The 27,514-nt window shown below is 44.7% G+C and overlaps 2 protein-coding genes across 4 annotated transcripts in view; one reads left to right on the forward strand and one right to left on the reverse strand.

Moving 5' to 3' along the window:
- LOC139753720 (neo-calmodulin-like) overlaps positions 1-27,514 on the reverse strand; it is a 657,420-nt gene that overhangs the window by 297,314 nt on the left and 332,592 nt on the right. The gene's annotated exons all lie outside the window — the stretch shown is intronic.
- Positions 7,088-27,514, forward strand: part of LOC139753719 (troponin C-like) — a 36,801-nt gene continuing 16,374 nt past the window's right edge. Inside the window, exons 1-5 of one of the 2 annotated variants that reach the window (XM_071670457.1) lie at positions 7,184-7,348; positions 14,292-14,493; positions 18,832-18,862; positions 23,868-24,011; positions 25,359-25,478. In XM_071670457.1, coding sequence (XP_071526558.1) covers positions 18,856-18,862; positions 23,868-24,011; positions 25,359-25,478 — 271 coding nt within the window. In that variant the 5' untranslated portion in view covers positions 7,184-7,348; positions 14,292-14,493; positions 18,832-18,855. Of the gene's footprint in view, positions 7,349-14,291; positions 14,494-18,831; positions 18,863-23,867; positions 24,012-25,358; positions 25,479-27,514 lie in introns of both variants that reach the window. The other variant, XM_071670456.1, reaches the window with a different exon arrangement.

The raw sequence follows: 27,514 nt of genomic DNA on the forward strand, positions 1-27,514 counted from the left end.
ACATAACCAACTCCCTCCCTACGTTCCTGCTGTATGAGTCACTACTTTTTTTTTATACCCTGTAACTCGTAGCTATAGATTTCTTTCCCTGGCTCAGGGGGGAACTTCGTTGAGGTGAGAACACTCACTCTCTCACAGCGCAAGAAACCTCGACTATCTTTGGCAACCCCCCCCCCCCTTTTTTTTTAGGTATGCTAAAAACACCCTTCTCACCTTAAGAACAAAGGAGCGTTATGCAAGTCGCATGTTTTCCTTCTCCCTAGTTCACCCTCAGTGCTGGGAGGAGGGAGCGGACCAGGAGGAGGGAGCGGACCAGGAGGAGGGAGCGGACCAGGAGGAGGGAGTGGACCAGGACGAGGGAGTGGACCAGGAGGAGGGCGCGGACCAGGAGGAGGGAGTGGACCAGGAGGAGGGAGTGGACCAGGAGGAGGGAGTGGACCAGGAGGAGGGAGTGGATTAGGAGGAGGGAGTGGACCAGGAGGAGGGAGTGGACCAGGAGGAGGGAGTGGACCAGGAGGAGGGAGTGGACTAGGAGGAGGGAGTGGACCAGGAGGAGGGAGTGGACCAGGAGGAGGTAGTGGACCAGGAGGAGGGAGTGGTCTAGGAGGAGAGAGTGGACCAGGAGGAGGGAGTGGACCAGGAGGAGGGAGTGGACTAGGAGGAGGGAGTGGACCAGGACGAGGGAGTGGACTAGGAGGAGGAAGTGGACCAGGAGGAGGGAGCGGACCAGGAGGAGGGAGTGGACTAGGAGGAGGGAGTGGACCAGGAGGAGGGAGTGGACCAGGAGGAGGGAGTGGATCAGGAGGAAGGAGTGGACCAGGAGGAGGGAGTGGACCAGGAGGAGGGATCGGACCAGGAGCAGGTCCCACTTTACCTTTGTCGTCGTCGATATAAAAGCTCGAAAAACGTAACTACGAACTCGCACCTCCGTACTTCCTCCGGTTCCTCTTCCCTCTTGCGAAAGAGATTCGCCAATCCTCCTAGCCATTACGTCGAGGACGAGCGCGAAATACAGTACATCATCGAGGGCTAGCGCGAAATACAGTACATCATCGAGGACGAGCGCGAAGTAGGCTGGACAAAGGGCGAAGGGGAATGTTCTTTGTGATGACGTCCTAATACGCGAGAGGGTCTTGGACATGAGTAGTGAGGGGTGATGCAGAGAAGCACGACGGTACGACCCTCAAGCACGATGGTACGACCCTCGAGCACGACGGTACGACCCTCGAGCACGACGGTATGGCCCTCGAGCACGACGGTACGACCCTCGAGCACGACGGTACGACTTTTGGGCATGGTTTCCGTCATCTTCAACATGACCGCTATACAACGTCGTAAGCCTCATTACACAAACCCAAGGGCCGTGCTGTCGTGCTCAAGGATCGTAAAGTCGTGCTCAAGGGTCTTACAGTCGTACTCAAGGATCGTACAGTGGTGCTCAAGGGTCACACAGTCGTGCTAAAGGGTCGTAAAGTCGTGTTCAAGGGTCTTACAGTCGTGCTCAAGGGATCGTACAGTCGTACTCAAGGGTCTTACAGTAGTACTCAAGGGATCGTACAGTCGTACTCAAGGGTCGTGCAGTCGTGCTCAAGGGATCGTACAGTCGTGCTCAAGGGATCGTACAGTCGTACTCAAGGGTTGTACACTCGTACTCAAGGGATCGTACAGTCGTGCTCAAGGGATCGTACAGTCGTGCTCAAGGGATCGTACAGTCGTACTCAAGGGTTGTACACTCGTAATCAAGGGATCGTACAGTCGTGCTCAAGGGATCGTACAGTCGTGCTTAAGGGATCGTAAAGTCGTGCTCAAGGGAACGTGTCAGGACAACAGGGTTGAGCGTGAGACAAGCTGCTGCAGACGACTGAACGTAAACACCTCGGTAAATTGTTGTGTAAACAGGAACATCTGGTCTGGCAGGTAGCAAGGTTTTGCCATCGATCGCCGTAAAAAAAAAATATATTCATAATTACAATGATTATCAACCACGATGATATATATGATATTTGAAGTTATCATTATTATCAATATTATCATTATCATCATCATTATCATTGCCATCACCATTATCATTATTATCATTATTATTATTATCATTTTATCATTATTATTATCATTATTATTATTATTATTATTATTATTATTATTATCATTATTATTATTATTATTATTATTATTATTATTATCATTATCATTATTATCACTATTATTATCATTATCATTATCATCATTATATCATTAGTATCATTATTACTACTATTATTATCGTTATCATTAATATCACTTGCATTATTATCATTATCTTTATCATCTCTGGCATTTTGGTAAACTAACTCTACCCTGACTTTGACAGGCAAGTGTCAATGACAAACCAAATTCTCTTCTCCTCCCTCGTCAGAATTAATCAAGACGTATCTCTTCGTCTATGGAAAAAAATAGATCATAAGACGCTTTCCTCTCTCCAAGATACAATATTCCAAGCCATTCTGCTTCCATTCGGGAATTTCAGGAATTCTGGAAAGAAAATCAAGGCGGTGGAAAACTATGTATACCCGTTTTCTTTCTTTCTTTTTTCCCTTTTCTTTCTTGCAAATACTGAAAGTCCGGCAGGGGGAAAAAAAATTCCTCGATTTCAGGCATCGTTATGAAATTCTCAGCGGGTTCTCGACAGCGGTGCTATAAATTCCCAAAAATTCTTGGTAATGGCTTTATAAGATCCCATAAATTCCTGGCAATGGCTTCACAAATTCTTGGAAATGGCTTCATAAATTCCCATAAATTCTTGGTAATGGCTTCAAAAATTCTCACAAACTCTTGGAAATGGCTTCATGAATTCTCATAAATTCTTGGTAATGGCTTCAAAAATTCCCACAAACTCTTGGAAATGGCTTCATAAATTCCCATAAATTCTTGGTAATGGCTTCATAATTCCCAGTAGTTCTTGGAAATGACTCAATATTTATCGCAGTTGTTGGCACTGGCTTCATAAATTCCCATCAGTTTTTGCCAATGTTTCCATAAATTCCCATCAGTTTTTGCCAATGTTTCCATAAATTCCCAGCAATTCTTGGAGTAGGATATATGAATTCCCAACAGTTCTCGATAATGGCTTCATAAATTCCCAACAGTTCTTGGTAATGGCTCCATAAATTCCCAGCAGTTCTTCATAATGGTTCCATAAATTCCTAGATATTGTTGAAGGCTTCATAAATTCCCAGCAGTTCTTGGCAAAGGCTTCATAAACTCCCAGGGTTTTTTCTTCGTCACAGCCCCATCATAAATTCCCAGTTCTTTTTGACCCAGTTCCAATTCTCGTTGACTCATGATCTAGTATGAAGAACACATAAAAATTACCTTCGCCACAGCGAAATTACATTACCAGTTGTTAGCCTTCAAGACGTAAGGAACACTAACACAAATAACAAATACAATGAACGATTCAATGAATGAAAGTCTACGTAATATACTATATTATATTAACATAATTATCATATATTACATTATCATATATCATTATTACATTACATTATATCATATTATGATTACATTATATTATCATATTATATCATCATAATAGATTATCATATATATTACATTATTATATATTATACCATCATAATATATTATCATATATTATATTATATTATCATAGTTTATCATATTATATTATATTATAGTTGAAGGATAATGCAGTAACATGCATCTCTGTGTCATACCAGTGTCCTCTCACCTCCCAAATATACATAAACACGGGGATGCTGCAACGTTCCCACCCACAACCAATATACATTACCAGTTTTTGCCGTGCAGATCCGGGGGGGAGGGTCAAATGACACCACAACCAGGGCATTAAACAAAGTCTTTTGATGCCGTGTCGGAAGGCACCCCACGGCAAACGGACCCCACATATTTGGGGTTCAAAACTGGAACGAACCCAAACATTGAACCATTTTTCCTTCCCCCCTTTTCATCCCCTCATCTCCCTCCACCTCCCCCTGCGTTATATACATCATGCATTTTCTTTTGAAGTGGTTTATATATACATATATATATATATATATATATATATATATATATATATATATATATATATACACATTTGACGCATGATATCACTGTCTCTCTAAAACATTAAACCACAAATATTTATTTGACCAGTTCTGGAAATAGTCACATGCATGAGGTCAGCTAGTGAGCCAAAATGATAACATGCGTCAGGTCAGCAGTGAGCCAAAATGCTGACAACCAGGCCCCCAGAGAGAGAGAGAGAGAGAGAGAGAGAGAGAGAGAGAGAGAGAGAGAGAGAGAGAGAGAGAGAGAGAGAACGTCTCTCTGAACCCGAGGCATCTCTCTGGGGTGTGAGATGGGGCGAGAGGAGATGAAATTTAGAAGTATTGTATAACGTGATACAGTAATTAACTAGATACCAGAAAATATAAGAAATGAATCAATAATTCTCTTTAAGGGCCAAATCCCAGCCCGACCCTAAGGCCCACATCAGCTCTGACCAGCCATGCTGACATTCCACCACATCAGCAGTGAGCCAAGATGCTGGTCAATACATCACATCAGAAGAGCCAAGATGCTGGACAATACACCACATCAGCAGTGAGCCAAGATGCTGGACAATACACATCAGCAGTGAGCCAAGTGGGTATGAATTCCCTTATCTCTGTACGTTCGTATATGGATTTCCACTTGAAGAACAGCGAACAGTCCATGATTGACCGTGTCTTCATGACCCACTTTAATTTGCCAACGCTTAACGTGAAATTAATCATATTCAAATCTATCATTCAGTTTTAATTAATCTGTGCATCAGATAGGTTTATAACAAGCGCCAAGGCACCAATAAAAACAAAATGTTTATATAAAAGTTACAATCACATGTCTCCATGTTTATATTTTTTCTGATATATATATATATATATATATATATATATATATATATATATATATACGAGCAGCTATATGTATATTTCATACTAGTATTACCGAAAAGATACATCCAAAGTAACGCTTTCCTTCCTCTTTTTCACACACACACACACACACACACACACACACACACACACACACACACACTTTCACCCCTTGCCCTTCCCTCCCCAGGCGGCGCGTGGGGCCCTCCGACCACATACGCCCCTGGGGGCGGCTCCGCCGAGAGCAGCAGATCTTATGTATCGCCTCCAGTCAGTTCCTCGGGGGGGGGGGGGGGGGGGGGGGGGGCCTGCTATGTCTGGTGCATGACCCAATTACCCAACCCTCAACCCCCTCGTCCAACCCCCCCCCCCCTTTATAATATTCCTGGGGGTGTAGATTTCTATCTGGCCTTCTCTCTCTCTCTCTCTCTCTCTCTCTCTCTCTCTCTCTCTCTCTCTCTATCCTGTTCGCTTTGCTGCCTCATCATTTGCCACCTTTATGAACATCACTTGGGGCTCATCTGATCTCCGAATCATTGTCTCTTGCTTCATCACAGCTCCGAGCTATCGTCTCTATTAAGTTCCTCTTTCACTTCAATTATAATCATGAACAACTTATCTCACATTACTCTAATGCTATACCTCAAAAAAATAAATCGTGCTTGGTTCTCGTCTATGAATTTAAACCACTGGAGTTTCAGTTCTGCGTTCCATGTTTTGAAATGAACACAAATGGTTCTATTGGTTCATTCCCAAATGAATCTTTATCAAACCATCCAAATCTACCATTAATCCTACGCTATCCCTTCCATCTTCAGTCATCTCCTCCTCCAGCGTGAACCCTGTTATTACTTTCTGTCACTTTTATTCTTTACCACCTTCCCTCCTCATCTATTTAGGCGCACCTACTTACAAAGTATCTAAAAAGTTACACATTTTCTCCCCCACCCTTCGCAGTCCACATTTCAACCGTAATTACCGTTTTCTCTGACGTTTGCTCCAGTTTTCTATGGTTGGCTCAGGACCCTTGTAGTTAATTTCGTCTTCATGTAATCTCTCCTGATTTCTTTAGTCTTTTGTTTGATGTCTCTGTTGTGCTATCTCTCTCAAAATGTTATAATCATCTGTTAGTCTTCTACTTTCATTCTTTTGCTGGCTCTACATCTAAAAAATATAACTGGTCAACAAGAATGATTTCATTATCAATTGGTTTGGCTTTATTACGACGGAAACTACCTTCCCAGTTTTAATAACGAAATTATTATACTTTTCGTAACCTTGTCAAGTTGACAGTACATATTTTTCTATATACTTTTTAATTTTTCTGGGTTATCATGTCTTAGGATTATCATATTTTACTGAAGACTTGCAAATTCTCTTCTTCAAATAATCTTTGCAATCTATAGTTTCCCAAAGGCTATATGTAAACAACAACTATCAATTTGAATACTACCAATTAAGGCGTCAAAAACTTTAAAATAATATAAATTTCCCTAAACACTCTCTCCTTCAATTCACCAATTTAGTTCTAATTCGAAATTCGCACAAACTCTCTCCTATTCATCGCAACCTTCTCGGCCTCAATAAATACATTCTACTTTTTGTCTTCCTCCTCCTCCTCCTCCCTTCCTCTTTACCTGGTATTTCTCGTGTCCTCGTAGCTTCATTTTCAGCAAACGTGACATTTGCCCTATTAGCCGAGGTAGCGCGCAACCCCTCACTCACACCCTCCCCTATAAGTGCAAGCAGCTGAGAGGGGGTAAAGTAAAAAAAAAAAATAAATGTTACCCCTTCAAAACCCCCTAGTTTCACCCAGTTGCGTAGTTTCCTTAATATCTCACACACACACACACACACACACACACACACACACACACACCCAAGTGGGGCGCCCCTCTTTTTTTTTTGAAGACCCATAATAACGCCGCGTCCTGTATTATCACCCCACATAAACACTGGGGAGAATATACCTTAATGATACAACCGATGTTTTATAATGTCTCTGTGGGTGTGGGTATAGGGGGTGTGTTAGGGCGGGCAAGCCACCAGCGAGAATGGCTGTCATTTATTATCGATGGCTGATCTGGAGTGAGCGAAGTGTAGCGGATCTTTTCCCCTTCCCCCTTCCCCCTTCCTCCTCTTCCCACCCCACCCGACGTGCTGCTCTGCAATGCCCTAGAATGATGTGGTTTAAGGTTCACAAATACCCGAGGCCTCGGCTGCTGTATAAGCTGCCGGCGAGGCAAGGGGGAAAAGGGACCCACCCCGGCTCACCAGTGCCCCGCCAGAGCAGGAGGAGGGAACACCTCGCTCTTAGCACCCGCGCCCACCACCACCACCACCACTACCCTCCCTTCGCCGCCGCCTCCTCCCGGAGTTCATCACCACCACCCCGACCACCACCACTACCACCACACACCGCCACCATGGTAAGTCTTCGTCCACAACACCTACGCTTTCGCACGACTTTTTCCATATGCCACCCAACTCTCCAGATGTGCCCCTAGGCTTAACGGGCGCCCCTTCCCCCTCCCCAATACCCACCCTAACCCCCACCCTCCACCATCCACCTCCAAAACATCTAACCATTCTCCCTCCAAACAATGCCTTAAGCCAACGCAAACACTCCATTTCCCACCCAAACAACGAACCCTCCAAACATGTCCCTGAGCTAAATGGGTATCCACGCCCTCCTCTACCACCCACCCTCCAAAGATATCCCAAAATTTAAGGACATTACACTTCCCTCCCTACCACCCACCCTCCAACCATATCCCCGAACTGAACAGACTTTCGCTACGATGTCGGAGATAAGAAGATGGAGGCTCGAGGCACACGGTGTGCGACGAGATCCTAAGCAGAAAAGGACGAGATCCTCTACGTCTCGCGTGATCGCTCGCTTCGATGGGATTTCGCGAGTCCCGTGCTCGAGACTGAGCCTCAATCAGACATGAAAATATGAAGATGAGAGATAGCTCAAGCCAACAACGACTTATGCCAATACCCGTAGACAGTAAAGTGACAGAAGAGGGCGCATGCGAACTGACAGAAGTACAAATGAGGGACAGTAAGACCATTTCTGTTTGACGGAGAGAGAGACTGAAAACACAGTAGTCACTCAATACATCTACGAATTATATGTGATTAGGAAAGGGTCGAATAGCGTTAAGGGACGAAGGTAAATCACTCTAGATAGTTAGGAAGTGATAACTGCCATTCGATACAGGAAGCCCTTGCCAGTTGACACAATTCACGAAGCAGAAAGCATCTGAGTTATGCACCACACTTGGGAAAACATGAGGCATCCGTCATGCAACACACCTGGGAAACATGTGAGGCATCCGTCATGCAACACACCTGGGAAACATGTGAGGCATGACAACACTCACGAAAGCACTGGAGTCACTCCTCCCTCACTATCTCCCTCTTTATAAAACCTGACGGGAGAGACAAGCGAGGTATTCAACTCCCTCAGAGAGCGAGTGAGTTACGTGACACGATCAAAGTGGCCCTAGAATTATCCTGTACGCTCACAAGACACTCGAGTCTAAAATTCGACCCACAGAGAGGCACTCTGTATCAGCCAAGTCCTCAAAAATGAGAGGAATTTTTCATTCATTCGAACACACTCACGAAGCACCCGCGTCCTTGCATACCTATACAACACCCAAACCAGGCAATGCAATACAGTCATTCTAAGCAGCCTCGATGAAACACTTGACTCGCTTCACACTCGGTGGAACACTGGGGTCACACGAACACCCTCAGAAAGCACTGCCGGGTCGCTGCTGGACCACAGGAAGCGACACTTCAGGGCATACTTGGACGTGGGGTTTGTTGTTGATGGTTCAAGAGACGTTTGAAACGATGGGGTGAAGCTTCGAAGCTTCACATGATCTATATATCCTTCACTGGGAGGAAACTTCGTGTGCCAGTGATACAATGGTGTATACAGTGAGAGGCAGTGCTTAAGTACCTCAGAGAAGCGTATACAGTGGGAGGCAGTACGAAAGTACCTCGGAGATGTGTAGACAGTGATAAGCAGATCAAAATCACCTCGTACAAGTGTACAGAGTTAGAGGCAGTGTATGTGCCTCAGGGAAATGTATGGAGAGAGAGGCAGTACATAATGCCTCAGAGAAGCGCATACGGGCTGCAGGAACTTAAACACGCGTCGGACTCAGACACAAGCTACATCAATCTATCAGTACTTATGGGTCGTACCGTCGTGCTCTAGAGTCGTACCGTCGTACTCTAGAGTCGTACCGTCGTGGTCTAACGGTCGTACCATTTTGCCCTTTGGTTGCATCATCCAGGCCAAGAGGTTAAAAGGTGGCTCGTTGCCAGCGTATCAGTTGAAAGCTAGTGTTGATCTTGCCCATGAAGGATGTAGGTCATATGATCACTTCTCTCCCCAGCTAGGCCCAGTTCTCTCCCCAGCTAGGCCCACTTCTCTCCCCAGCTAGGACCACTTCTCTCTCTAGCTAGGACCACTTCTCTCCCCAGCCAGGCCCACTTCTCCCCGCAGCCAGGCCCAGTCCTCTATCCAGCTAGGCCCACTTCTCTCCCCAGCTAGGACCACTTCTCTCCCCAGCTAGGACCACTTCTCTCCCCAGCCAGGCTCTAAAGCAGTAGACCAGTTAGCAGGTCTAGTGATTTCCCTGCAGATCAACTTGCCATCCGGTGATCTGGACCTGCTGACCTGGCTTGTCGCGTGACCCGAGTTGACCTCGGCGAGGTCTGCGTTCGTCTGCTGATTTGCAGTGGCTAATCAAGGTCAGAGATCTGATGATCCCGCCTCATATACCCAATGCACACAGGACTAAACAAAACACATCTGACCTTTATAACCAAACTTAGACGAGCCACGAAAGCCGACCTGACCCTTAAAGGCTATCTACAACACAGCTTTACCTAAGCCGTCCCCCATGTACAGCTTAGTCTATTCAAGCTTTCAAAGCTTAACCTCTCCGACAGAGGTGGAAATGGACATTTTCTGCCGATACATTGCGATTTCGAGTTAAGCTGAGCATCTATCTGTAAGGGGAACTTAATGCTTATAGGGATGACGGTATCCACAAGGGAGATCAACGATAAGACACACACACACACACACACACACACACACACACACACACACACACACACGCACACACACACACACAGAGCATTACAAAACAACCTTCTTATCCCAGGATGGAGGTAAAACCACAATCATACAACTTCCGGTATAAGTTCTGCAGTGTAGCGGTTCGGGTCGACTCAGCAGGCTTACGGAATGCATCAAAATACCGAGAAAAAAAAATGAAAAGAAGACAGGAATACGCGGGAACGTCGGGAATGAACCCTCACTCTTGACGTGAGAGTGGCCGGGTTCGAATCCTTGTTGACGGAGGGCATTATGTGATATATATATATCGTTCGTCGGTTAATCATCATTAGACTCTTATCGCCAGTCCAACAGCCTCTCAACTGATAAAGGCAGACCATAGATAAGTGTTATCTAGACGATTACTGTGTGTCAAAATGAGTGTCAATACGACAATTATATCGTGTCAAAATAAGTGTCAAAGCGACAATTATTCTGGGTCAAAATGGGCCACAAAGAAGGCCATTTTGTGTCACATAGAAAGGGTCACTAAAGACGAATATTCTGTGCCAAAATCAGTGTCAGAAAGTCGAATATTCTGTGTCAAAATGGGCCATGAAGAGCTGTCATTTTGTGTCAAAAATAAGGGCTCACTAAAGACGATCATCTTGTGTCAAAGTCAGCGTCAGTATGGTGACCATTCCGTGTCAAAATCAGTGTCGCAGAAACACTGTCTAAATGTGTGTCGCTACGCATGCTTGCCTCCGTGTCAAATCGAGTATCACTTAGAAGTTTAGATTTTTAGAGTCAAAACAAACCGTGCCTCTCTCTCTCTCTCTCTCTCTCTCTCTCTCTCTCTCTCTCTCTCTCTCTCTCTCTCTCAGAGCGTTACCTTCACTGTCAAAATAATGCATCACCGTCACACCGTCTGTGACAGTGACGTAACACATGTATCACTGTCTCCAGTCCCGTGTGACTGTCAAGCCATTAATTCCTGTGTCAAAAACAGGCGTGTGACCATCAAAGCGTGATCTCCAGTGCCAAACAACAGTGCTTTTCACTGCCAGACCCACTGTTTGTCAGTGCCAAGACGAGTGTGACACTGTACGACCATTAATTTCAGTGCCAGAACGAATGTGTCATTCTTAAAACTACTGATCTCAAATGTCAAAAACAGCAGTGATACAAGCGGAGCATTCGTGTGTCAAATACAGGGTGTTAATTTTCACTGCTTTCTGTGCCAAAGGGAGTGTGTGTCACTCTGGGAGATCAATACCCAGTGTCGTATCAAAGGTGTCATTCACACACACACGACACTAAAATTACGGTGTTGGAGCGGCGGTATCGCACACACACACACCCTCAGACCGGCGGTAATTTTCACAGTTAGAACATCATTGTTACCATCAGACAGCCCGCCAGTTTGTGAGTTACAGACCGATTATCACTGCGAGGCCAGCAATTCGTCACTGTCGTAATCTCCGTTACGATTAGCTTGTCACTGTCGGGCCATATTTAGTGTCACTGCCCTGTCACTGTTCAAGAAGCAGGTCACGATTCTCAATTGTCACTGCCAGGCTCAAAGACATGTCACTGCCAGACCTGCAAGCTGTCACTGCCAGACTTTCTGTATGTCACGGGTAGATCTGCCATCTATCACGGGCCCGACCCGTAATCTGTCACTGCTAGGCTAGATAATTTTTGTCACAGCCAGACCAAACAACCGACAGTTGCCAAATCTGCAACCCATCAGTCACTGCTAGCCCCACAGTTCGGTCACTGCTGGACAAGCAACTCGCCAGTGTCGGATCGGATATTGGGCACGGGTCAAATGAGCAGGTTTTCACCGCAAGACGAAAAATAAAGAAAAAAGAATGAAAAAAATAAATCTTCACAGCTGGAATATCAGATTTTTTTTTTTTTGTTCACAGTTTCTTCTTTTCTTTGTCGTATTTCGTCAGCACTTGCTCTTGAGTTCTGTTCTCGGCACGAAACAAAGAGAAACAGACAATAAACACACGCATGAAGAATATATATATATATATATATATATATATATATATATATATATATATATATATATATATATATATATATATAAAGCTGAAGATAACCACGACCTTCTCAATAAAACTTAAGATAAACATAATTTTCTCAAGAGCTAGAGATAGCCCATCTTTTAAATATGAAAATACACCTGTTCTTAACCTACATGACTTCGGTGACGTTGGTGGAAGAGAGAAGAGTTGCGCATACCGACGGATCCAATGATGTGTAATGAGCCACGAAGTAAAAAAAAATCTTTCACGTATTTAAAGAGGTCATTCAAGACGGACCTTAATTTTTTTTCCCCCTTTCTTTCCTTATTGAAATAAAAATCATAAGGATGTGCAGAATTAATTGTTCTAACAAACACACACGAAAGGTTCCGTTGAACGATTGAATTTTTTTTTAATATATTTCCTCTTCTTCTTAAATTTAAGAATTTTTTCCCCATATGTTTTAAATTGTGAATTAATTGTTTTAATAGACAGACTGACACACGAAAGGTTCCGTTGGACGACTGTTTTTAATATTTCATTTTCTTTTTTTTTAAATTTAAGATTTTTTTTCCCATGTTTTTAAATTTCGAATTAATTGTTCTAACAGACAGACACACGAAAGGTTCTGTTGAACGACTGTTTTCTTTTTAATATTTATCTTATTTGCTCCATCTTTTTTTAAAAATCAAGAATTTAAGAATTTTTTTCCTCAACCCTGTTTTAAATTTCATTGGTATATTAATTGTCCTAACATGGCAACTTGTAGAGTAAAAATATCATAGCATCAGAAAGTAAAATTTTAGTTTTTTTTAATGATAGTTTCTTAAAAGTATCTTCTTTGAAAAGTATGATCTAGTATTAATATTAAAGTATGTTCTAGTATTAATATCAAAGTATGTTCTAGTATTAATAGCAAAGTATGTTCTAGTATTAATATCTGATTCACTAACATGTACATCTTCCTTTCGACTGTCTAGTCAAGCTCCCCCGATTTTGATTCTAAGTTCATCATTTTGATTTTTCTCCCCATAGAAATATTTTTTTGGGTCATGACAAATTTTTCATAGTGCACTAGATCATGTTTATTTACAAACGCCAAAATGAAATACACGAACCAATCCAGGAACACTGTAAATGGCTATCTGTAAATTCCAGTCGGAACGCAACGGGGGAACCATAAAATTTACATATAATTAACAGATAACGTAAAAAAAAGACACTCTAAGGCTACGATTGGCCTTTCAGGCTTCTGGTACAAAACGATTAACAACGTCAAAGTTTTATGGTCCTTAACCATTGAAATCATTTAAAACTTTACTTAAATTTCTGCTCAAGGAACCCCCCCAACAATGGACATTAGCCACGTCAACAACCGGGACCACAGGTCAAAAAGGTGTGGTAGTGTCGTATGTCTGTCTGGTGTGTGACGGGTGGCATGGCAGTTAAGGGGTTAAGAGTCAGTTGCCTCACAGCTGAAGTCAGGTACGTCCATCTCCTGCATGATGGTCCTTACGATATGTGTAAGTGTTGTAGTGGTGGGTGGCGTCCCCCCAAAAAATAAAACCTCAAATGAAAAAGTGTCACTCGTACATGGCTGGGGAGGATAGTTTCAGATGGATGAGGTTGTAGAGTTTAAAACTGGGTTGGGAGGGCGGTTGTTCAGTGCTTGGCAAAGTCATAACTGAGTGTTAGTATTTCGTCAGTGTCGCGTCTGTGAGAGAGAGGAGGGGGGGAATATGGAAGTTTAGACAAGTAAATTTGTGAACCAGTGCTACGTTTTTTCTCCTGATTTTACTTTTGGGGTTTAGTGGCTGATTTTGTGGAGCTGGGTGAGAGAGAGAGAGAGAGAGAGAGAGAGAGAGAGAGAGAGAGAGAGAGAGAGAGAGAGAGAGAGAGAGAGAGAGAGAGAGAGAGAAAGAGAGAGAGAGAGAGGCTGTCACAAAGATCGAGGTGCCGAGCATAATGAAGCGTGATTGTACTGTCAGAATCTCTCTCTCTTTCGCTGTGCGGGTGGCGCATGTCTGTGTGGTTGCTCTGAGGGCCTTTGTTTTGCTTCGTTTGCAGATTTTGATCGAATTCCGCAAACAAGCCGACGGCAATTTACAGATAACTCACTTACAATGGATACACAAGCATTCAGTCAAATCGAACTAGTACTTTGACAAGCACTCCAACACACAAAAGAGAAGTGTTCTATGTTGTTCGTGTTTCATTTTTGATATTCTTCCTCTCTTTTTCTAGCCTGGACCAGTAAGTGGCCCTGATGGCAAGGGGTGAGGCTTGGGGGAAAAAAAGGAGCCTCTGGGCCCCTTGAAGAGGCGGCCCCGCCCCCCAAAAACAGCGGCAGGGCTGGGGCCCCGCCCCCCCAAAAAACATCTGCCTGTGATCACCAGGATTAATCCTGTGTCGTCAGGGAGACGCACCAAACAATAATGTGCTCTAGGTCTAGTGTTCTAAGGTCTAATATTAATGCCTCTTACAGGGGGGGTATAGGACTGAGGGTGTTCAACAGGTTGCGACAGTTGACTGGATCACGGTATATATATATATATATATATATATATATATATATATATATATATATATATATATATATATGTATATATATACACACACATAGTGTATATGGACATTTTTTTTCTTTTAAACATGTTGAAGACCAGAGAATATCCAGCACTAATGAGCTCCCTGGTTATTTCCTTACTGCATCTCATGGTGACTCTTCCGCTCCTCGTGGGGAGATTACAGAGCAACTGTGGAGTTAACGCAACATTTTAGGAACCTCATCCCCTCCATCATCTTCTGACGAGAGTAAGTCGTCCCTATGATCCTCCACGACGCTTGGGATGTGTCGTCATCATCATCATCATCATGGTCTTTGGACGACGAGTGCAGAGAAGGGTAGGGGCCTTTTTTTGTTTTGTCAAGTGGGACGGACGGGAAAGAAGAGAGAGCCAGGCATGGGAGTCTTTCTACTGACTGCTTGGCATGTCCCATCCGCTATATTTCATTACTTGCTTTGGTAGATGCTGCTGGCTGTAAAGGCCGAGAGAAATGGATAACTTCACTTACCTAAGAAGAGGACGTCACAATTCTCATACCAAGATGGCTTCCATGATCAACAGCTTCATTTTGCTATGTCTTTACATCATAGTTTTGTTGTTACTTCAACAGGTCGTCTCAAACCAAGATGGCTTCCATGATCAACAGCTTCATTTTGCTCTGTCTTTACATCATAGTTTTGTTGTTACTTTAGAGGTCGTCTCAAGTTAAGAGATGTCTCGAGAGGTGCTAAATCACATACCTCTTCGGGGAAAAAATCCTCTCTCTCTCTCTCTCGACCGCATGATCAGTCAGTCTCCTCTGTCATGAGGTGGTAATGATATCAACGTTACCTTTTGTGGCGAAGCCTTCAATCAGCATCCAGGGACGAGGAGTTGTATAAACCACACCGTTCCCCTCCAGCACACCTCCATAATCAAAAGAGTCTCTTGCTTCCATAGCTGATGCGTAGGGACTTGACTTCTGTCAGAGTACCAGCGCGAACGCCACCTTGTGAACGCTGAGGATAACACAGAACTGATTACAGTTAAGAACAGCGTTATTAGCAACATGATCTCCAGCTCACACTCGAGTAAGCCAACGAGGACATACAGATCCTCACGCTAAGATCAAAATTCTATAGAGGCCTCACCACATGGATCAAATTGGCGTCACCACTACAGTCCAGGAGGTTGCGAGGAGAGAAGACCTCCTCCAGCGCCTGCACAGGAGATACGTAACCAGCGTCGTTCTCGCTCAATAAACCAAAAGTTACAAAAGCCAAATAATATACTGAACGGTTGCTTATGGTCACAGAAACTCTCTTGATACGAGAATATCATCACCAACTCATAATAATCGGTAGGTGAACTTATCGTTTTCTCTCGGCCTTTACGTCCAAACTGGAATCTCCCAAAGTCGAGGACAGACCCCGAGTGGGCGTAATGGAACAGATGTCCGAATGGAAGGCAGCCTAACACTGCTCGCTACTCTTCCGTCCGCCCCATTCAGCGAAAGACTCCCCCCCAAACTTTTTCGCTTCACCCACCAGCTTCGCCCACGAGGATACAGACACTGCATCCAAACATCGAAGAGGAACAGAGGCTGACATCTTTTTCGCCAGAAGACGGGATGAGGTTCCATAAATACGACAGTTTCATCTGTTTACCGTTGTGAACTTTTACGATAAAACAAGATCCAAAGAGTTCTCGATTTCTCGTCTCTCGCAAGAGATCCAAAACCAGTCATAACAAGTACCGGGTGGATAACCAAGAAGTCCATGAATGTTGGATATACTTTGGTCATTAATCACACACACACACACACACACAACACACACACACACACACACACACACACACACACACACACACACACACACACACACACACACACACACACACACACACACACTCACACACATACACAAATACACTCACACAAACATATAATATATATATATATATATATATATATATATATATATATATATATATATATATATATATATATATATATATATAATTTCCATTCAACTGTTTAAAAGTGAGGTCAGCAATGGATGATAAAATCAATGTAACGTGTCTAAGGAAGATACTCTGCCTTATGGTGAGGAGGAAGTGTAAGGTAAGTGTGGCATATTGGTCGTCGAGGGTGAATAACTGGAAACCAGGATGTCAGAGAACCTGCCATGACGGAGGGGAAGGTGGATTAACATCATCTTGCCAACAGCTATCTGGACATACTGCTATACACCAACGAAGGGTATGGGCAAAGGCCTCCCCTGTCATATTCAGTATCGTACAGCAGTAGGATCGAAAACTCTTAACAACCAACAGAATCTGATCTTTTACGATGAAATCCTTAGGTATTAATCAGACCCCAGGACTGCTGTGCTTAACAGCAGATGTTCCTCTGTAAATATGCTAACCCCAGATAGAAAAAAAAAATTCAGGGCACGGAATTAGTTTCGAAATTCCTAGGACAAACCATGAAGCGCCTGGTCGAAGCAGTACCGAACCTTCGGTCTCCGCCTGTCGAAACTGTAGGTTCGGCATAACTTCGACCCCCCCCCTCAAAAAACACTTTTGCCCGTGACTGTACAAATCTGACAAGTTGGCACGCCAGGTGAAAGGACACGAGCCTGGTCCCACTGGCGTCAGCCACCTTCTCCCTCCCTCGTTGGCAAGCAACAGGTAGATATATAAGCTGTTTGGGTCAATAGTGAGCCAGGAGAGACCTGAAGAAAACGGGTGCTCTTGGGCCAGCCGGAGCTCAGACTATGAGACTCGAATCACGACTGAATCATGTTAGTGTCATCTGCAACTTATGTATTCTAGTAATAATTCATGCCATTAAAAAGATAATGAAACCTGATTATATAAATGATAAATATCACTCTAGAACTAACATTGGGTTAGTTTAGAACTAGACTACTTTTTCTATAACTAGAGTATAAGGCTTGCTAGGCTAAGTATAGAATATTAGACTTACGTATGTACATACATTCCAGGACCTTTGGCACCTTCTGTTTTCACTACTAACCTAGACCCATCCGACCTCGTAACTTGAGACACGAATGACCCCAACCACCTCCTCCTCGGGTCCATAAATTTCAGACCTCGTGACCTATGACCCTCTTTTTCCTTCGACCCCGCTGCCTTGCCTCCTGACCTCTAGTACACGTATCTGGGGACAAGGTATACGCATCTGGGACAATGTTGCGACTTGTGAATGTCCGGACAGATCTTCAGTAACTGTGGTTCTCTGACCCACACTACCCTTTACAACGTTTTCCCCATCTGTGACTTTACATCATACAGTTTGCTGACTTCTGTCCCTTTCTGGCTTGGACAACATGACCTTCTTTTGTAGCATGACCTGATGTGACGTAGTGTCGACCCTCAGCCTTCAGTGGCCCGTCCTTCCAACGACTATGGCTTCGAATGAGGCATTTTCATCATTCGTACCTTCACTCACTTCTTTGATTGGCTTTCCATGAGCGTTCCTTGATATAATGAGCTTTGCTCTTAATGATTCCTTGACCCTGTAATTACGTGAAATTACCTGTAATTACGCGAGTAAAATAATCCCTGTGGCCTAATGGTTTCAGGTTCTCCGTTCATTAAACTTTCTTCACAGACCTACTTGATACCCTTGGCCTACTGCTCCTCGCCTTACCTTCTCCGTTCCCCAGCCTATTTCGTCCTTGCTCTACCTTCTCCTTGCTCTTCTGTCTTCTGATCTACCGGGTCCTTAAGGCCCCCCAAACGTGCCCTGACGTACTATATTCTATGACCCCACTGTATGTACAGGTTCCAGCCAGACACAAGCTTTGGACCTCGATCGCCTGACGACAATCGACCACCACCAGGCTTATCGAACAGTCTGTGTGTCGAGTGACTCCTTCGACTTCTCCTGTCGCTTCGACGTCTCCTCCCGCTGCAGAACCCTTCCTTTCCCTGTGCACTTCAGGAGTAACCTAAAAAAAAAAAAAAGAGCCCCTTCTTTCCACTGTAAGAGATGTTGAAATCTTCCCAGCACTTACAGCACAATAACAGAACCCCTTCCTAATATCATAAGAACTAGTGCGGTATATAATGAGCGCTGCAAAGCCATCCATTAAACATCTTAAAGTACTTTTAAAACTCCCTTAAAGAATTTTGAGAGTTGGTAGAGACCTAGTCTTCCCCTCCTAATAGTTTCCAGGATAATGAATGTCAATCATTTGCCTTTCCAGACTGAGGAGTTGGACGAGGAGAAGATGGCAAGTAAGTCACCCCTCCTATATCACACAAATTTGTACTTCTTTCTCTCTTCAACTTCACGCTTTGCAGTTTTTTCCCGTTTTCTATTTCGTTTTCTTTTCCTTAGCTGCCACGGGGACTAAAGATATCCCCCTCTTTGTACTAACTCCTTTTCACGCTGACCTAAATCTAACCTTCGTTACACTGTCACCTTCGATATAATCTTCGTTATACAATTACCTAAATCTAACCTTCGTTATACTATTACCGAAATCTAACCAACGAGACACTGTTACCTAATTCTAACCTTCATTATATTACCTAAATCTAACCTTCGTGACACTGTTACCTAAATCTAACCTCGTCACAAGGAGCTGTTTGCTTACCCATACCACCTCGAGTTTAAGCAACAACGTATTAGGATCCCCCTTTTTCCCAATAAGGGTCTTCTGTACCTGGGCAAAGTGAAAGAAAACCAACTTTACGAGCCACTCCAGAGGAGCACCCTTTACGTGGGCAAACGTCTCTGTTAGCCCCAAAGTTTAAATAGCCCCTGACGAAGTTCGGGAATATAAATCAGGATGGCCAATTTGCATGTTAATCGGATCGGTAACAGGTCGAGGCTGGTGGTGGGGCCATCTGTCGCCCGTGTTGCGGAAGGAGACAACTTTGTGTAGTTCAATAAGAGAAAAAAGGGGAAAAGCTGTGATTATATTTTGACTGCCTGACAGTCAATGTTATATGGTCGAATCTAAGGTTTAGGACGAGGTGGCGGGGGTGCAAAGGGAAGGTAAGGAGAGGGAGTCGTGACGACCCTTATTAGCATCGGATCCCATCCGATGGAAGGCCAGACCTTACAATATCTTTGTTGTACACGCCGTCACAAATCAAGGGACCCTTAACCCCGTAACCGTCACACGACATCAAGGCCCCACAGCCCCTGTAAACAGTCACTCAACAAGGAGAACACCGATATTCCTGTCTGCGAGGCCCACAGTACATGAGGTACCAGTGCACCAATAGTATCACTGGGTAAGCGTACCAAACCGTCGGATTATCAGAGTAATAATGTACGCCTACCAGTTGGCTAGGCTGCCTAGCCGGCGTCCCTAGGCGGGTGGAATAGATAGGCTGCCTAGCCGGCGTCCTTAGGCGGGTGGGACAGATAGGCTGCCTAGCCGGCGTCCCTAGGAGGGGTGGGACACATAAGCTGCCTTGCCGGCGTCCTTAGGCGGATGGGACAAGATGGAACGACGAAGGGTTAATCTGTTGATCGTACACACGAGCGACGAGCCCCACACAGAACAGCTAGCCTGGTTCGGCAATGTTCCAAGTGCTGCTGAAGGAGGAGTCTTCCGGGTGAAGAAGTTACACTTTTCGAGTAACTCTCCCCCAAAATATAAAGGCCAATTTTAGGAGCTACCTAACATGGATTTCATTCCGTCTAAGGGGTGTCAGCGAGGGCTACTTTGGTACAAAGAGAGAGGGGTGGTTAAGCAGACCACTTTCACACAACAGGGACTAATTACGAGTCACAAGGGGCCATGGAATAAAACATTCTAGCCTGGGAGAAGCTTGAAAAGGTTTATGCCTACCTAAGTGAAAGGGAGGAGGGAGGAGGAGGGCGACTGGAGTTGTGGGCGACTAAGACAAGTCGCTTGAGGCAAGGAGAGAACGAATAGGGTATTGTGGTCCATATGGATCCGGGAACAGTTGTTCTAGATGTACCCTAAAGGCCTAATCCATGTCCAACCGAGGAAACCCTATTACAGCCCAAGAGAGGCCAATTAGCGTTCATTTCAGGTAGGGATGGAAACGAGAAGAGTTGTTTCCAGGCCAAGCTGGGCCAAGGGAGACTTATTCCAGTCTGGGTATTGCCGATAGGACTCAAATTCAGGCGGGGGAAGAGATGGAGGAAGGGGTCAGAAGACCTCATCCAGCTCAGGATGGGGAAAGGAAGGCTACTCGAGCTCATGAGGAGTCTAGAAAGTCTCTTCCAGCCCATACAAAGGGCCACTTTATCGAAAGGAGTTTTAATCAAGCCCTGAGATGACCAATTTTGGACAGAGGGTATCCCAAAAAACTGAGGGCCTGCTCTCTCGTGCCATACATGTCGACGTCCAGCCAGAAAACCAGCACCTAGTATGGAAGAATTATTTTTCCAGGCTAACATCTTCATTCCAGGGCACATGTCTCTCATGAAGAAGAAATGAGGCAATAAGCTCAGAGGGAACAACTTTAGGCCAAAAGGGTTGAATTCCAAGCTATGGAAAGGCTACTGCTTCTTAAGAAAGGGTGTCTTATAACCCAAAAGAAACGAATGCTGGCGAGGACTCATCATCACGCCATCGCAGTTGAGTATCCAAATCCAAGCCATCCGTTCCATATCTGCATGTACGACGAAAACAGGATGACGGGAGTGAGAGAGGCTCTTTCTTCCAGGCACAAGAGGCGTCTGTTTAAAGGCCCCAAAAGGGAAACCTATGAGTGACAAAGTGACCTGAATCTAACGAACGTTTTAGGTAATGGTATAACGAAGCTTAGATTTAGGTAACAGCATAACGAAGGTTAGGATTTAGGTAACAGTGTAACGAAGCTTAAATTTAGGTGACAGCGTAACATAGGTGAGGATTTTGATAATATTACAACGAACGACGTTAGATTTCGTTGAAACAGAACCTTCAAGAGCTATCTGAGGTCGTGCTCAGTAATAAAGGTCATCTTTTGTATGGGGAATGAAGGTTTACCGTACGTCATAATATAGACGGGTCCAAGGGGAGCTAACGACACTGAAGACAGATAGACGGTTGATCAAGACTTGATCAGACAGCTGGCTGACATTATCTGTCCTGCTGAGGACAAGCCACACGGGAGGGGCGAGGAACTCTTCAGGGATACGAACTTGACAGAGTTCCTAAAAGGTGTAAGAAAAAAAAGGAGAGAAAAAAAGCTGCAACTGTGAGGTGTTGGGAGGTGAGGTGAGGGATGATGTGAGGAGACGAGGTGTTGGGAGATGAGGTGAGGGATGGTGTGGGGAAGTGAGGTGAGGGATGGTGTGAGGAGACGAAGTGTGTGGAGGAGAGGAGAGGGATGGCGTGGGGTGACGAAGTGTGGGGAAGTGAGGTGAGGGATGGAGTGGGGTGACGAAGTGTGGGGAGATGAGGTGAGGGATGGCGTGGAGAGACGAGGTGTTGGGAGATGAGGTGAGGGATGGAGTGGGGAGACGAGGTGTGTGGAGGTGAGGTGAGGGCTGCTGTGGGGAGACGAGGTGTGTGGAGGTGAGGAGAGGGATGGCGTGGGGAGACGAGGTGTGTGGAGGTGCGGTGAGGGATGGTGTGGGGAGACGAGGTGTTGGGAGATGAGGTGAGGGATGGCGTGGGGAGACGAGGTGTGTGGAGGTGAGGTGAGGGCTGCTGTGGGGAGACGAGGTGTGTGGAGGTGAGGAGAGGGATGGCGTGGGGAGACGAGGTGTGTGGAGGTGCGGTGAGGGCTGGTGTGGGAAGGCGAAGTGTGGGAAGGTGAGGAAAAAGAGGAGAGTAAGGTACCACCATTAGCACCATGACTGTCACACAGGTACGGTTAGCACCAATACAGTACGGTCTTTCACGACCACGAGACCAGGAATGAATAACTTAATTCTAACTCCTTTTTCTTCCCTTGTGCTGTTGGCTGGCTACCATACCCCCATCTCTCTCTCTCTCTCTCTCTCTCTCTCTCTCTCTCTCTCTCTCTCTCTCTCTCTCTCTCTCTCTCTCTAAGGCTGAGCCCTCATTCTAACACCGTCAAAGGGATGTTTTCGTAATCAGTAACACTGATTTGACCTGACTTATTCCATTCGTCTAATACAAGTAACGCAAAGGCCCGCTGCAATTCCCATCTCTCTCTCTCTCTCTCTCTCTCTCTCTCTCTCTCTCTCTCTCTCTCTCTCTCTCTCTCACCATTTTTTTTTTATTTTTCTAACGATTCCTATAACCATATCAATTATTCATTAAGGAAAGAATGTTTAAAATAATTTTGTCAGTCACTTCAAATTCATCTCTTGAGTCATTAGATTCCATATCTAGAACTGGAACTCACCAAACAGTGGTGTGAAAAGGGTATATCTCTTACTGCAAAATCTATATTTGCACACACACACACACACACACACACACACACACACACACACACACACACACACTGTCTAGCCAAGAATGGAGGTGAGACAGACAGAATGACGATAGTCAAACTAAAATCAAGATCAATGTCCTTTTTATTAATCCCCTCACTGATTTGGAGGTAAGCATTATTAATCCCCTCACTAATTTGGAGGTAAGCATTATTAATCCCCTCACTGATTTGGAGGTAAGCATTAGCAAATGGGCTCCCCCCCTCTCAGAATGCCCAGCAAAATCTTAGTAAGCCAAGGACGATACTGGAGAGAGAGAGAGAGAGAGAGAGAGAGAGAGAGAGAGAGAGAGAGAGAGAGAGAGAGAGAGAGAGAGAGAGAGAGAGAGAGGTCTTAGGTCACCCGGTATGACTGGAGGCCAGATGATGCCCGCTGGTCCGGTCCACAGGGACGAAGAGAGGCATAAAGACACGTCCTCTTCGACTTAAGGATCATCCAGGTCTGTCCTACCTCCTTCCTTGGGTAGAAACTTAAAGAAAAAAAACTCCATTTCCACCCACACACAGACACAGACACATAGACACAAACACCCAACCACCTCAAAATCTCTCTCTCTCTCTCTCTCTCTCTCTCTCTCTCTCTCTCTCTCTCTCTCTCTCTCTCTCTCTCTCTCTCTCTCTCTTTCTCTCTCTGAGAGAGCCCTCCTACGTCAGAACGAGTCACTATGGCAACTGCTGACACACACTCTCTCTCTCTCTCCCTCCCTCCCTCTCCCCCCCCCCTCTCTCTCTCTCTCTCTCTCTAAGAGCCCCCCCCGCCCCCCTTACGTCAGAACGAGTCTCTATGGCAACTGCTGATATACACGCTTTCTCTCTCTCTCTCTCCCCCACCTCAACTCCTCCTCCTCCTGGTGGTGGGCAGTGCTGAGGAAGGCGTTCGCCATGTTCGACAGCGGCAAGACGGGCAAGATCGAGAAGGAGAAGATCCGCACCATCCTGAACACCCTGGGCGCCAACTACATCAACGAGGAGCTGGAGACGCTACTGCAGGACAATGACCTCGAAGGTGAGGAGAGGGGCGCTGGGGCTGGACGACCCGCTAGCAGGCGTCAGTGAAGGGGTGGCTGGACGACCCGCTAGCAGGCGTCAGTGAAGGGGTGGCTGGACGACCCGCTAGCAGGCGTCAGTGAGGGGTGGCTGGACGACCCGCTAGCAGGCGTCAGTGAGGGGGAGGGAGGCTGGACGACCCGCTGGCAGGTGTCAGTGAGGGGAGTTGGACGACCCGCTGGCAGGCGTCAGTGGGCGGCTGGGCTGGAGTGAATCACTGGTGGATAGATGAGTATGTGGTGAGTGGATGGTCGGCGAGTGAACGATTGAACACATGAGTGCATGGGTAAGTGGGCGGGATTGATGGGAAAGTAGATGAGTAGGTGAAGGGGTGAGTTAGGGGGATGAATACGGTTGGTGAGTAAGAGGTTAGATGTTGGGAAAGATGGATGAAACGGGAGGGTTATGAGAGCGAATGAAGAGGATGAGTATCCTAAAGAATAAATGGATGAATAACTAGGCGTATGAAAGGCCCCCATGAGCGAAGTAAACAATTCAATTGTTTCACACAGCAAAGCGACGCAGCACGCTATAAACCATGTCCCCCTTCATCAGTCGCTCTGTTTACACTTACGTCTGTTTAAAATAAAGTATATGAGTACAGTAAACAGACTCCACACAGACCTACGAAGGCAGACGTCTGTGTATGTCTGTGACACTGTGTGTGTGTGTGTGTGTGTGTGTGTGTGTGTGTGTGTGTGTGACATTCTTTTATTATTTCTGTACATAAACCTTTTGGATCCTACCCTACGACCACTCACCTTGCCTTGCCTTGACCCCTTGAACACCAGGGCACGACCCGAACCCACTGAAGTACGACCCTCGAGCGAGACAGGTCAAAGAGAATCCCACCCCACTCTTCCCCCATTCACTATCATCACCCGCCATTTAAACTTGACCCTCAAGGGGGGTCAGACTTAAAGGCCGACCCGTCATAGACAAAGGTCAAATCCTCGTGATCAGGGAGGCCGAACGTCAAGACACAACACACTTTAGACATTTTTCACTGCCCCATCGGCAGTGAATATTTCGTCACTGCTACACAAAAAAACGCCATCACCCACCCCAGTTGCCTACCGTCACACCTTCAACAATTTGTCTTAAACTTGATGGATTCAATCGACCCTGTAATTCGCTGTAATCATCGACGGTACAGTGAGGACGAGGCAATTACAACATTAACCTACTCATACAACCTATTCCCCAGTCACTGGCTCTTCGAAACTGGAGTACTTTGCCACCGAGTACACCTGGGGAGTCACAAGTCATCAGCCTCTTAGGACTAACCAGCCAATCACTACCGCAGGCACTGGCAAGCTGGACTTTGATTCGTTCGTCCGCGTGGTGGGCCACTTCCTAGAGGAGCAAGACGAGGAGGCCATGCAGAAGGAGCTGAAGGAGGCATTCCGACTCTATGATAAAGAAGGTAAGAACACACACACACACACACACACACACACACACACACACAGTTGAAGACCAATGCATATCTGAGATTTAATAGTCGCCTGTCCTTTTTCATGTTCTTCACCATCCGTTTTCTTCGACAGAAGGCAGTAAGGTATCCTACATTCATTTTCACTTCATCCATAAATCACATATGAGCCAATTCGGGCACACAAGCACTGCCCACCTTCAGTGAAATCATGAATCAAGGATACGACACACATATAAAGGTAAAAAAGTACAGAAAACAGGAGTAGTACACATCTCTGAGTATTCTGGCTGTGGCCACGAACGAAGGTCATTTCTATGTGTGCCATCTACGTTCCCCCCTGGAGACGCTGGCGTTCCCGCGTTGGCAATGTAGGTACTTAGGGGTCATACTGGGCGGGGGTTAACTGGCATGACTGAGGGAGGAGGTGCTCTCAGAGGTTCGAGAGAATGTGTGGGGGAGGGAAGTCACCAGTGGCACTGCCCACAAAAGCTGTGGTGGTGGGGGGGTCTTGGCTCGCTCTGGTGCTCGTATGATCAAAGACGTGTTTATATATATATATATATATATATATATATATATATATATATATATATATATATATATATATATACATCATCCCTGGGGATAGGGGAGAAAGAATACTTATCACGTATTCCCTGCGTGTCCTAGAAAGGCGACTAAAAGGGAAGGGAGCGTGTCTTCATAGCACCACAGACCAAAACACAAGAAAACAGATCCCAACACGAAATTCTGTCTCCTGTAACCTTATCGTACGCAAACTCGTTTCTCTGGTTATATAATGAAAGGCGGATTAAACTTTCACGTTAATATTCATTCATCTTGTATACTATATTTATTTGAATAGTTACTTCGTCCGACAAAGAAGGATGGCTTCCACTGCTTAAAAAAAAAGGAAGTATTAACAAGGTGAGGTGTTTTTCGCAGTGGAAGTTGACGTGATGGTTCAAGCAGAGAAAACGGGAATCAAAACTAATGGTTCCTCATTTGCTCAATGACATGGTCATTAACCCGTGACCTAGTAATGTCTTTATTAATCCCCTTCAGGTAATTAGACAGTTTCCAAAAAACATTAACGGGTTTTTAACAAATAATTGGCAGTGAACAATGCCGTAAATATAATCAAATACTCACACTAACTGTTAAAGGAATTCCAATAAGGGAAAATATAATCATATTAATTCAATTACGAGTCCGGGAAGGGTGAATTGTCGTAGAGACGAACAGGTAATGTCAGCCATCAAGCCACAGAGGCTGGCTGATCAATATGAACCTCATTTTCTTTACTTCTCGTGAGCCATGACTTATAGCGACTCGCCGTCATAAAAAACGGGAAATCTAACGTCCATAAAAAGCGAGAAGACAAGACGCCACCGAGGGAATACTATTCATTCTAGCAGGGCAATGGAAAATGGGGAAAAAATCGGGAGAAAAATCGTTTTTTTTTTAAATGCCAAGGATTAAATCATCTGATGAAAACATATGAAAGTTAAAAACATATATATATATATATATATATATATATATATATATATATATATATATATATATATATATATATATATATATTGCGAATGTAAGATTTTATAAGATGTTTTTAACAAATTATGTTATTAACGAATATAATATTCATACGACTTGAAATCCTGCCATTCAGTCACCATATATGTATATAATTCAAGTCACAAACTTATATAATCGAAGTATTTTAAAAGAATATTATGACGATTACAATATTTAAACGCCATTTAAATAACAGGGCCAAAAAAAAGGCCTCTTCCCCTCCCGACCGTCACACTGGACCAACTATTTTATTAATCTTTAAACGTTACATTATTGATCTAGTTTCTACATTTAAATCTTAAGACGTAATACTTTGAAAATAAGATCTATCTATCTATCTATCGATCTATCATCCTGCACTTCAGCCGTTAGATGCGTCCTTTCGCCACCTTATCTACGACCCCAGCATATATATATATATATATATATATATATATATATAT

Source organism: Panulirus ornatus, chromosome 15 (genome assembly GCF_036320965.1).
Source record: "Panulirus ornatus isolate Po-2019 chromosome 15, ASM3632096v1, whole genome shotgun sequence".
Lineage (NCBI taxonomy): Eukaryota > Metazoa > Arthropoda > Malacostraca > Decapoda > Palinuridae > Panulirus > Panulirus ornatus.